This window comes from Carassius auratus, chromosome 23 (assembly GCF_003368295.1).
Source record: "Carassius auratus strain Wakin chromosome 23, ASM336829v1, whole genome shotgun sequence".
Classification (NCBI taxonomy): Eukaryota; Metazoa; Chordata; class Actinopteri; order Cypriniformes; family Cyprinidae; genus Carassius; species Carassius auratus.
The window spans coordinates 9,658,003-9,671,356 of record NC_039265.1 but is presented as its reverse complement, the minus strand read 5'-3'; the positions used below and the strand labels follow the sequence as shown (position 1 = coordinate 9,671,356).

The 13,354-nt window shown below is 41.0% G+C and overlaps 1 protein-coding gene across 1 annotated transcript; it reads right to left on the bottom strand.

Annotated features, from left to right (window-relative positions):
- Positions 1-14: 14 nt before the first annotated feature.
- LOC113041241 (protein-glutamine gamma-glutamyltransferase K-like) lies at positions 15-7,488 on the bottom strand. Its single transcript, XM_026199670.1, has 14 exons — positions 7,383-7,488; positions 5,683-5,762; positions 5,376-5,567; positions 4,574-4,822; positions 4,385-4,503; positions 3,455-3,562; positions 3,064-3,241; positions 2,836-2,974; positions 2,391-2,583; positions 2,150-2,303; positions 1,310-1,594; positions 739-899; positions 398-534; positions 15-258 (listed from the first exon to the last, which is right to left on the bottom strand). Exons 2-14 carry the CDS (start codon positions 5,747-5,749, stop codon positions 114-116), a joined length of 2,127 nt encoding a protein of 708 aa, XP_026055455.1. The 5' UTR covers positions 5,750-5,762; positions 7,383-7,488; the 3' UTR covers positions 15-113.
- Between the last annotated feature and the right edge of the window lie 5,866 nt (positions 7,489-13,354).

Here is a 13,354-nt window from a genome sequence, read left to right as displayed (position 1 = left end):
GTTTCATGATTATTTTTTACTCTAAATTACCATTTCATTTAGTAAATATTCTTATATCCTGGAGACAACTGAGAGCTTTAGCTGGAATTACAATGACTTAAAAGAAAGCTTTTTTACTTCGGTTTGACCACAATATCAGCGACTCCGTGCACTTGAGTGAGCAGACGGCAGTCCATCGATGCCAGGAGCTTCTGAGAGCCGGCGACAGTGGGGACAAACTTCTCTGTCAGTGTAACCGTCGCAAGCTTATCCACATCACTGAGAAACACACATGTAGATTAGAAACTGTCTGGAAGCTTTTCACTCTTTAAATACAGTTCATCATATTTAATGTACAGCTCACACACATGAAGCAAATCTGCATGAAGTGCATGCTCTTAAACACTGAAAGTCTTACCCATACGCGATCATCCTGACGCTCTGCATTCCCAATCCCTCTATACGAAACACAACGTTCCTCAACACTTGTGACAGAGGGTTCTGGAACGTGATCTTGACTGTCAGCTCTTTACCCACCACAGCGTCCCCTAGAGGCTGAAACAGTCAAAACACAATCAATGGAGGTAGATTTTTCAAATTAAGGACACTTAATTCTCATATCTCATTTGTGATTTAAATATGGTTCTTTTAGATGCATTGAACCAGGTTGAACGTAACAGATTTGACAGTAAGAAAGATATAAGAAAGTGTTGTGCTTGTTAAAGGTCCCAAATAAAGACTAGTGGCTCCTCGACGTACAGAGATGATGAGGTCTGGTGTGCGCAGCCTGAAGTTGAACTGTGTGGCCAGAATCTGTTGTGTCTCGTTGACCCGTCCGGTGACCGCCAGATTCAGAGCGCCCTGGTCCACCAGATGATTCATGTACTCCACATACTGCAGAGTCCAAGGAATAACCTTGGCTGAACGGAGAAAAAAGAAACATGGCATTAATGATTATAATGGAATATTTCATGGTCATTGTATACAGTACTTTTTGCTCATAATCTTAAACATGAATGCAGATTCAATTAACCCCTCAAACATGTGCACCAGCTTGATTACTTTGTGTTGATTTGTGTGTTTTCCCTCTAAAAAACACTACATTTAAGGAAAATGGATGCAACATTAGCTAACTGAGATCCATCCATAATACATAAAGTTGATCAGGTTGTTGTTCATATATAGAAATATCCATTTAAAATTATTTCCACTTTTAGATGCACAACAGCTTATCAGCTTAACTCTTTTCCTTATTTAAACCCTAAACAGTTCAAATCAGTTTGGGGCACAATAAGCAGAAGCATGTCTCTGATGGGACTGTAAAACTCACTCTCTTGTGGTCTGAGGTTGAGAGGAATCCGATCCTTCTTCACAGTGGATTTCAGCACGCCGGTGTAGTACATGACCATCACCTCACACAGCAGACTGGCCGTGCGCTGACTTGAGCTTCTGTTCTTCAGGACGATGGAGAGTTTGGCATCTCCACCGATACGAGGTCCTTCCCCGTCCATGACAAACTCAACGCTCACGTCATTGCTGGTGGGAGACGGATACAAAGTGGGTTTGGAGCCGAAGCGACTGGCCCTTTCCACAGCAATGCGCTCCTCCGCTGAACCTGACGGATGTGATCAGACAGTAAAGAGGAGTCTGAGTTCTTCTGAAATATTCCCTCCAACCCATCATCTAAAGTGTGCTGATACAGTCGGATCCAGATTATCAACATTAACTGCTGCTTCCAATGTTTTCTCATTTTAAGTTCAGCTTTTTGTGACTATTATAAAGTGGGTCTCATCTTTCATCTTCTGGTATATTATATGTTTTTATGCGTGCTTGTGTAATGGCTTTTTTTATTGTAAATAATTTTGAGCTGCATTTCTTGCATCCGTGATATTATCCTTAACTAAAACAAACCATAAAAATATGATGTTACTTCAAATAAAATAAATGTTAACTGAAAATATAAATAAAACTTATTTTATTTCAGCTAGTTGCAAATGTAACATTTAATTAATACATTTAAACTTGAAATACTTAAATGACTGTAACTAAAATTTTAGTTTATTATTATTAAATATGCATGAAAGTAAGAAACAATCCCCATTGGAAGCATGTTAAATTGTTTCTAGGAAAGCAGCTCTAGGTTTTGGACCAGATGCATTGGTTTTGTTACCTTCTGGGTATTTGTAGAGGTGTGTGATGTCCACACGAGCATCAGATCCCACAGCTTTAGTGCTGATGCTCTGACCGATGGAGTTCTTCTCCACATTAACCTGACTGAAGCTTCCATCGGGTTTCTTCTGCCAGTAGATCCTGTCACTGTTCACCTGAGACACACAGTGAAGCGTTTCAGTCTTTCAGAAGACGTTCAGACACAAATGATGGTGAGAAGAGCTTCATATGAAAGTGCTCACTTCAGCAAAGACAAACGGAGTGTCGAATTTCAGCTCGACGTGTCCGTTGCGGACGGCGAAAACAGAAGTGGGACCGCAGCGGTACGAACCCTGGCTGGGCTCCTGAGGGGTCGCGTCCACCACCTGCCACCCACCGTAACCAGCCGGGAGGTCCGGACGGGTCATCCAGGACTCGTTCCACACGTGGAAGTTCCTACAGGAGAGTTATATCAACTGTTGTTGTTGTTGGTCTGCAATTTACAAAAATAAAGCAGAATAGCCCTAAAACAAGACCTCAAACTTTTAGTTTGATTGTTTTGATTTGTTTCCCTTATCATGGATTTGAAAGTTTTCTTTAATGCAGTGTTTAACACAGCTCTAAGTGAATGAAAACATCCTGGAAAAGTTTTGAATCTTAAAGTGCACCGTGTATGAATTTATCGTTTCTCAAACAAAAGTATCATACCAGACAGAGTCGCTGGTCTTGTCTTTGATAATTTCCAGCTTGTCATCAATATAAATGTCTGTGGTCAAGGAAAGGTCCGTGTCGTGAGCCGAGTTGAAGTTGGTCACACAGCGGGTGGGAATACCAAGACATCTCAACACTGAGATAGACACAACATTTTATTCCTAAAAACATGATACAAATGTATTTTTAATAGACTGATAGAAAGAGCAATGAATCCAAGCGTACCAGAATTGGTGACTCCTGCATAGACCCAGCACTGAGCGTATCTGACAGGTTTCCCTGAGCTTTTGTAATACTGTCTCAGGATGTCCCCGCTGCCGCTCCAGGCCGTGGGGGACGTCCCGCCCTCATAGCTGTCCTTCCAGCTACCCATCAGAACACCGTAGTCATCGTTGGAGTTCACCTGTCACAGAAGAGCAGAGAAGCTTATGAAAAACAGCTGCTTTCAGCTCTTTAACCGTGCATCACACTTTTCTGTTCCTTACGGGAAACACTTGTGTCCTGAATGAACACAGAAGGTTCACATAAACCTAAAACTGCCAGATGCTGGCTACTGTATTTCACCTTCTCAAATCATAATCATGATTTCTTATGAATCCATGTGATCGTGACTCACCAGAGCAGATATCATTCTGGACACAATCACTGGATCTCTCCATTCGGTCATAGCCACCTGACCTCTCTCCAGAATGAACAGACATGCTTCAAGGATCTCCTGTTCAAACTGATCAAACAAATGCAAAAGAATCCAAATCAGAATCATGAATCGATCAACTGGAAATAATTATAGAATCATAGATAATACCAGAATTTGATTGAAACTGATAAACAATCGCATAATACACAATAATATTAGTAATAACGTTAATAAAAATAAAAATATTTAATATTGTTGTTGTTTATTTTTATTGTTGTTACTATTATTATTTGTTATTTCCATTATATTATAATTTTATTATCATTATAATTATTAGATTTATAAACAATAATAAATATTTAAAAAAAAAACAATTGCATGACAATGGTGATGATGACAATGATGATGATGATACAAATTAATAATAATAATAATAATAATAATAATAGCAAGAATTATAATAATAATCATATAAATATAGATAATAATAGAACATTTTCAAACCAGTATAAATACATAATAATAATACATTAAATTAATAAAAACAATCATCATCATCACAACAAAGAATAACAATAATGAAGATACTGCTAATAATAATCAGCATCATCGTCATTACAGATCATAGAATTATAGATAATAATAGAATCTAAAAATTAAATGAATACATTTAAAAACAATAATAACCATTGAAACAACAACAATAATACAATTATAGAAAATAACAGATCTGTTCAAACTGGTAAAAGAATAGCATAATAATAATAATAATAATAATAATAATAATAATAATAATAATAATAATAATAATAATAATAATTATTATTATTATTATTATTATTATTATTATTATTATTATTATTCAAAATTCAAAGTATAATAATAATAAGAGTGGCTGTGTTTCCACACCTGGGCAAAGTTCCATGTTCTGGTTCCAATCTGCTGCTCAGTTCCGTAGTAAATTCTGCCCATGCTGTTCAGGACGTACTCTTTCCTTTCTGCTTCATTATCCAGATACACGGCATCATCTGAGGACAGACACATGGATTAGCATCACTTCATTAATGCTAATGTGATTGTTCTTGATTGAGTGTGTACCTTCACACCAGGGGTTGAAGAGCAGGTAGACGTCGTTGGGGGTGCAGGGGAACAGAAGCTTGCCCTTCGGTGAGAAAGACTCCACGGTCACCTTGTAGCAGCCGATGGAGGCGGACGGAAGAGTGTTGACCGCCAGCCGCACACGCTTGTCTTTCTGCTCCACAATCTTCATCTCCCAGCGGCCGTCTTCCAGGACGTCCACTAACGGGACAGAGATGAGAATCCCAGTGCTGCTGCTGAAGATGGGCTCTGTGTGGAAAACACAACCAAGACGTGGAAACATTCAGTCAGACGAACAACTTCTTAATGATTTAGCTTTAACTGAATCATCTGTCTGTGACTCGGCTGGAGATCCATTAAGAAATAAGACTCAAGGAGCAGCTGGATTAGACGGATGAGGTCACATAATCACTAGTCCTGCTCCAAACCCAAGCACTTCATGACCCACATCCATCACCAATCAATAGATTCATCTGTCAGGGCTTCTTCTCCAAATAACCGTCAGAATGTCTGGTTTGTCAGTCAGTGCTAACGTATCAGACTCCAGATAAAAAACACTGAATGAAAAACATGTTTCTGTAACCACTGCATGTCTGTGTTTTATGAGTTTTCACAAGATATCCAACAAAACTCAGTTATAAACAAACAGGACTTAAGTCTGTTATCTTGTTGAGATGTCTGACTTCTTAGTATTTGTCAAATTAAGATTTAAAAGGTAACATGAGTCATTTCTGAGCACCTGTTGATATGAAATGGGAATATAATGACTGTTGTCAAACAGGTTGTGTGCCAGCTCACTCACCTAACTTCAGCTGCAGCTGCAGATTGTCAGATCTGGGGCTGAAGGGTCTGGAGAACTCGATCCACATCTGGAAGGTCTGTCCTCTGCGGACGATCAGCTTGTCGCTGAAGTAAGCGTCTGTGTGATGCTCGCGGCGGTTCGGCCCATCCTTGGATTTCAGGAAGTCGACGGAGAGAACCGTCAGAAGTGTGTCTGTGAATGAGAGAGGAAATGTTTACATCTCCCTGAAAGCATCAAATCTCAGTTTGGACTCTTTTTCATGCACTAGAGTCTCCCTCCTCCTCTTCCTCTTCCTCTTCTTCCTCACCTGGAGTCGCAGCTGCAGAAACACTGGCACTGGGGACTCCAGTAGTGCTGCGGTTAAATCGAGACATTTCTACGAGCAGACTGAAAGAAAGAAAAAAAACTAAATGTGTTAAATGCTTTTTCAATCAGCCAATATACAGTATATATATATATATATATATATATATATATAAAACATTAAATAAAATAAATTAAATAAATAAATAAATATAAAAATAAATAAAATTGTAACAAATATATTTCTAATAAATAAAACTAAATGTAAATTTTTTTTTAAATCAAGTAATCAATAAAATATATAATAATAATTTAGTCGAGCCAGACAGAGAAGAAGGTCTTCCCAGAATGCACCTTCAGCACTAAATGCTGTGAAGATCATCATAATAAAGAATCTGCAGAATCATTCCACCGCCGGTGTTCAAATACTAAAACACAATCATGTGTCTTTTCTTGTTATGTTTCCTCATCGAAATGTCACGGCAAATCCTGCTGACCAATAACCTGACCTCAATATCCTCTCATGTATAAATTCATACAGAGATTAATGACAAACTCTTTGTCTTACAGTGAGCATTTAAATCAGTACAATTATAAAACCATTATCAAGAGTTTCTTGCTTCTCCTCCCAAACCGAACGGCGAGTCATTATCATATTTCTCTTAGACTCACAGCTGAATAAGAATCTATGGAGCAGCTGGATTAAAGTGCATGACATCATCCAGCTGCTGAACCGGACACATCATCACGTGTAAACCCATGCAGACACATCAGCCTGCGCTCAGACTGGACGTGGTGTTTAAACTGATCATGCAAATGTGCAAAAAAAAAAAAAAAAGTGTTTGACACTCTCAAAAATAAAGGATCCAAATAGAGGTTTTCACACTGATGTCATAGAAAGAACCAATTTGGGTTCCGAAAAGAACATTTCTGAGAACAGTTCTTAAAAGAACGCTTTATCTTCTAGTGCAAAGAAGATTTGGACCATTTCCACTAATAAGAAGGTTTTATGGAATGGAAAGATTTGACGGATGTTAAAGGTTCTTCATCAAACCATCGATGCCAGTGAAGAACCTTTATTTTTAAGAATGTATAATAACTTGAATTTTTAAATAATCAATAAATAGGTCTCAAAGTTAAGCATATCTAAGTATAAATGCATATATGAAAATATATGGATCGAAGTTTTGTAGTTTAACTAATCAGTTTTATATAAAGTGTGTTATAAATAATGTTGGCAAGGCTTCAGGTGACTGAACACTGAAACATCTACAGCTTTGTTCTCAGCTAGATTCTGAAGGTTTTTATAGAAGGGTTTATTTATATATCATTCACCTGGTTTTATACAGCATATGATTCCTAAAAAAATATTAAAACTGTGTTTTTTTTTTCTAACTGTTGATAGAAAATTGTAAATTTTTAACCTGGCTTTATCCAATGTTCAGATTAATTTTCAGGAAATATATGCAAGTTAGTGCCTATTTAATTACATAATGCCTTATTTTGCCTACTTCAACATAACATATGAGAATAACATAACATATATACTGTAGTGCACTATAATTTTTGCAATTCGTAATTTAAGATATTCACCTGTATTGTCTTGCTTTAATGCAGGAATGGTGCGCTATATATTTTCAGTATATTAATTTTGAAGCGTAATGTTTCTTAAGAAAGAGTGCTGATAAATGCAGTATGTGTTACCTGTGTGTTGCTGGAGTCCAGGAGCTGTGACAGACGTCTGGTGTGTGTTCTGATGAATGCTCGTGGCTCTTATTTAAGTGTGTGTTGACACTCCTCCTTCATTACAGAGGAGGTGACAGGCTGAAAAACAATCAGATCAAAATCTGTGAATCACAAAAAGAAAATAATTCATACAAAAGCCACGACAATTAATATGTTTCTGCGGCCTGAAAGCAATTAACAATCTGTTCAACAAGAATATAAGCCTTTAAAAAATGCATATTATTATTGTTGTTGTTGTTGTTAAGCATGCAGAATCATCATTATTATAAAAAAATACATTATGAGTAGTAGTAGTAGTATTTATAAGGCTTCAGAAATGGCAATAATTATGATAATAATATTAAATCTGTTTAACAAACATATTTTATTAGTAACAGTTCTTAAACGTGGTACAAAAATAATGCGTTTTTATTATTATTATTATTATTATTATTATTATTATTAAACATGTAGAAATAGCAATATAATAATAACAATTATTATTATTATTGCTATTTCTGAAGCCTTATACAGTAAATACTATTACTCATAATTACATTTTCATAAAAATAATAATAATAATAATAATAATAATGTGCCAATTTTACGGCCTATATTTTTGTATTTTTATATCACTATAAACCTTTTATTTCTTATTTGTTGTTTTGTTAATATTTAGTTTATTTCTATCTATTTCAAACTGAAGTACATTATTTCTGCTCCACTAGTGTCACTGTACAAATGTCCAATTTCAAATATTTCTGTTCTATTCTTTAGTACAAAATGGTGCATATTAAAGCCTAGATATATCTATATTGTGCATATCTAACCTTTTGAACCTTCACACCCAAATAACAAATGCACAGACTCATGAACACATATAGAGATATTCATATTAATTCTATAAGGTGACACAGAAGAAGAAAACACCAAAAAAGTGGAAAGATTAGTGAGATTAGTATGAAGAAACAGAAGAGGTGTGTGTGCTCTCAGTATTTGTGTCATTATTGTCATCAGTCTGGTATGATAAGAGCCGAGTGTGTGTGAACGGGTGGCTCGATCTGGGTGATGCTGTCTCATTCATAACAATTACACAGACATTTATCAAACTCTTTCAGGCCAAACGACTGACCGCTTTACAAGTAACAGCCTGTGTGCTGGAACCAGCTGCATATGAAAATAATAATATCTGCATTCACCTTCTTCTCAAAACCTGGTGAAAAGAGGGAAAATATTTGTTTTACAGTCTGAAATATGAGTCTCAGGTCAAACTAATCATATGATTAAAAAAAAAACCTTATTTTAATATCCTAAAAAGATGAATGGCCATCCTTTTGTTTAATAGAGTAATGATAATTATGTGAGAGTCTGATTAAGACACACACCCACGTATTAACATTTCCACAACGAACTCTGGACATTGAATGTGCAAACACACTTCATCTAGACGTCACACACACACCTGAGCAGAATCAGCAGATGTCAAACAGTGATTCAGGACAGACACACACTCAATTAAACACAGCCCTAACTTATGAAGAAACAGAAGTCATAAACATGTCATGAAGATGAAGAGTATTCTTGTTTTTACACACTGACCATCATCAAACTGACACACTCCAACCTGCATGATCTGAAAAATTCATAAACATACTATCATTTAAAGTTGGTTTTGACCAACGATCCAGAGCACTGCTAAAACTGATTGAATCACACAATTGTGAGTTTTTATCTCGTGATTTTATGGCAGTTATTTCTAATTTCTCATATATCTGTGAGTTTATATCTTGCAATTCTGACTTAATTTCTCATAATTCTGAGTTTTTATCTCACAATTACACCAAATCTTTAGTCAAAAAAATAAACTTGCAAGTGAAAGAAAAAAGTCAAAATTGCCAGTTTGTCTCAAATTCAGTTCTGAGAGATGTGAGATAAAAGTATTGTGAGATACCTGAAAGATGTAAACGTATACATGTGAAATATTAACCCTTTTCGAGAAAGAAAGTCAGGATCTAAACGTCATCTAAACAGTTCTGACTTTTTCCTCAAAATCAGTCGGAACCAAGAAACAAATCAAAATGGAAAACTGTAGAACTGCTAGAATTGCGAAAAGTTGATTCATCCAGAGGAAAAAATATATATAATTGTGAGATGTTAACTCGAATGGCAATCAAAGCTTGTGAAATGTGAGATAAAAAGTTATAATAAGCTTTATATATATATATATATATATATATATATATATGTGTGTGTGTGTGTGTGTGTGTGTGTGTTACAGTATATGCATGCATATCGTTTCTGTTTTGTAATTCAAAAATATATAAATACTAATATTTAAATTCAATTAAAAATCGATTTCAATCCATTAAAAATTAAGATGCTTAAACATTAAAGCATGAAAAAAATCACTGTATTATTGTAATCATAATTTAAAATACGTTATTATTAAAGACTTAGGGCGTAGGTTTGATTTTGACATTGGTGGGGACAGAACACCCCTCTCTCCTCTCCATCCAACTACAACAATCACATATTCACAGTTCTGACAGACTTCTGTCCACAGTTTCATGTCATCGAAAGTCTTTATTTATAGCCTAGCTATGGTAGCTGATATACTAATAAATCATGAAGAGATAATAATTAATCAGATACTAATTGCACAATTTTAATTATGTAAACCCAACAACATTAAAGCAGTGGTTTTTAAAGAAGTTTTCTTTGGATTGTTTGAGTACTCAAAAGGGAATATAGCCAAATATAACTTAATTAATTTGCGTTTCCATTCTGATTGCTAAATGTCTTATAAGCAAAAATCTCAAAAAAAAAAAAAAAGTCTCTAAACCTTTCTTTTATAAAAAAAATTCATATCACGGTTATAGTTACCAAAATGATCCCGTTTATAAATATTGTCAAGATATCATTAAATTGTCCTGGAAATGTTCAAAAAGTACTAATTCACACAGTGAAATCATTTCACCAAGTTTTTGTCATGATTCTGCCCTCGTGTCCTTGATTTTTCCTAGTCTTGAGGCAGGATCATGACAGACCCATGTTTTGTGTACAAGCGCATGGCCTTGTCTTTGGGCCATGTGCTTGTGTTGTCTCGTTCCCTTGCCCCGCCCCCCTTGTTATCCTAGTCGTGTCGTGATTGTCCTATCTGTAACACCTGTCGTGTCTTGATTAGTTCCCCTATTTAGATCTCCTAGTGTGCTCTGTCTGGCGTCGGTTCATTGTGTGTTTCTCAGCTGTGTTCATCACTTGTGATTGTACCACATTTGTGATTGTTCCTGAAGAAGTGTTTTGTATTTCCGTGAGTGTTTGTTTATAGTTAGTGTTTAGTGTCTTTATCTGGTCAGCCCTGTCTTGTTCGGTTATTTAGTCCTTACCCTAGTTATTGTTTTCCCCCTCGTGGGTTTTTGTTTTCCCCTTTTGTATTAATAAATCCTGTGTGTAACCCGATTCCTGTCTGCACTTGAGTTCCTTCCTTGCAAACCCTGACAGAATGAACCGACCACCAAGGAACTCAGCAGGCAGGAGGGCCTCCGAGCTCCAGCGACAGGCGGAGTTCCGGAGGCAATGCTGGACTTCATCCCCCACCGACAGGAAGGGGGTCACCCTCCCATACTCGCCCGAGGGTATGTGGATCCTCCAGAATTATGCCCGGCTGTGGAAGAGCCTCTCCCAGGAGGAGCCACAGAGGTCCCCCCCACCTACCCAGCTGCCAACGATCCCAGAGGGTTGTGTCCTGGCCGTGGCAACCCTGGGGGATCAGGCAAGCCCCTCCCAAGATCCTGAGGCACCTCCCACTACCTTAAGTCTCCCCAACAAGCGAGGGAGACGGTTTTCATGGGAGTCAGCTTCAGAGTCTTCGGCGTCCGAGGCTGCCCTGCCCGAGACCAAACTCCCCCAACCCGCCTCTGACCCAGCTGTAGCCTCTGCACCGCGCCCGAGGAGGAAGAGGAAGAAGGGGCCTGCCGGTCCTGTGACCCTGTCTCCTCCCGAGCCAGCAGCGGTGAGCGTGCCCGAGCCAGCAGCGGTGAGCGTGCCCGAGCCAGCAGCGGTGAGCGTGCCCGAGCCAGCAGCGGTGAGCGTGCCCGAGCCAGCAGCGGTGAGCGTGCCCGAGCCAGCAGCGGTGAGCGTGCCCGAGCCAGCAGCGGTGAGCGTGCCCGAGCCAGCAGCGGTGAGCGTGCCCGAGCCAGCAGCGGTGAGCGTGCCCGAGCCAGCAGCGGTGAGCGTGCCCGAGCCAGCAGCGGTGAGCGTGCCCGAGCCAGCAGCGGTGAGCGTGCCCGAGCCAGCAGCGGTGAGCGTGCCCGAGCCAGCAGCGGTGAGCGTGCCCGAGCCAGCAGCGGTGAGCGTGCCCGAGCCAGCAGCGGTGAGCGTGCCCGAGCCAGCAGCGGTGAGCGTGCCCGAGCCAGCAGCGGTGAGCGTGCCCGAGCCAGCAGCGGTGAGCGTTGGCCCGAGCCAGCAGCGGAGAGAGCTGGCCCGAGCCAGCAGCGGAGAGAGCTGGCCCGAGCCAGCAGCGGAGAGAGCTGGCCCGAGCCAGCAGCGGAGAGAGCTGGCCCGAGCCAGCAGCGGAGAGAGCTGGCCCGAGCCAGCAGCGGAGAGAGCTGGCCCGAGCCAGCAGCGGAGAGAGCTGGCGTGCCCGAGCCAGCAGCGGAGAGAGCTGGCGTGCCCGAGCCAGCAGCGGAGAGAGCTGGCGTGCCCGAGCCAGCAGCGGAGAGAGCTGGCGTGCCCGAGCCAGCAGCGGAGAGAGCTGGCGTGCCCGAGCCAGCAGCGGAGAGAGCTGGCGTGCCCGAGCCAGCAGCGGAGAGAGCTGGCGTGCCCGAGCCAGCAGCGGAGAGAGCTGGCGTGCCCGAGCCAGCAGCGGAGAGAGCTGGCGTGCCCGAGCCAGCAGCGGTGAGCGTGCCCGAGCCAGCAGCGGTGAGCGCTGGCGTGCCCGAGCCGGCAAGGAAGAGAGCTGGCGTGCCCGAGCCGGCAAGGAAGAGAGCTGTATGCAAGTCTGCAGTCGTGAGAGCGGAGGAGAGAGCCGCGGTCGACTCTGCAGCAAAGACTCTTGTACAGTCTGTCTCATCTCGTAAGGAGATGCCAATTATCCTAGCTGCTAAAGCCTTTTCTGATTATTTGTCCCGTCTTGTTCAAATTTTAGAAATCCCCGTCAGTCCTGTCTTGTCCCCTGACCCTGTCCCCAGAAGTCCTAAGTGTCCCGTTGATGTGGCCCCGTGTCCCGTTGATGTGGCCCCGTGTCCCGTTGATGTGGCCCCGTGTCCCGTTGATGTGGCCCCGCGTCCCTTGTCTGCTCCTGTCATGTCCCCGGTCAGTTGTCCCGAGACCCCTCCCCGCCCCTCACCACCCAGACCTGCCCGTACCCCCCGTCGTCAGCCTTCGTCCTGTCCTCCTAAGATTCCTACCCCTCCCACCCGCCCTGGTCTGTCCCCCATGAACTTTGTGGTCCCGCCCCCTCCCCTTCCCTGTTTGTTTTTTTTTATTTGTCACCCCAACCCTGCCGTTGTGTACTCATGTTTGCCTTTGTTATTTGTCATGTCTTGTTGGTTTGTGTCTGTGTCCCAGTCTGTCATGTCAGTCGTGTCCCGTGTTTGATGTTCCCTTGAGGAGCGTCTGGAAGCCGCTCCTTAAGGGAGGGGTTCTGTCATGATTCTGCCCTCGTGTCCTTGATTTTTCCTAGTCTTGAGGCAGGATCATGACAGACCCATGTTTTGTGTACAAGCGCATGGCCTTGTCTTTGGGCCATGTGCTTGTGTTGTCTCGTTCCCTTGCCCCGCCCCCCTTGTTATCCTAGTCGTGTCGTGATTGTCCTATCTGTAACACCTGTCGTGTCTTGATTAGTTCCCCTATTTAGATCTCCTAGTGTGCTCTGTCTGGCGTCGGTTCATTGTGTGTTTCTCAGCTGTGTTCATCACTTGTGATTGTACCACATTTGTGATTTGTTCCTG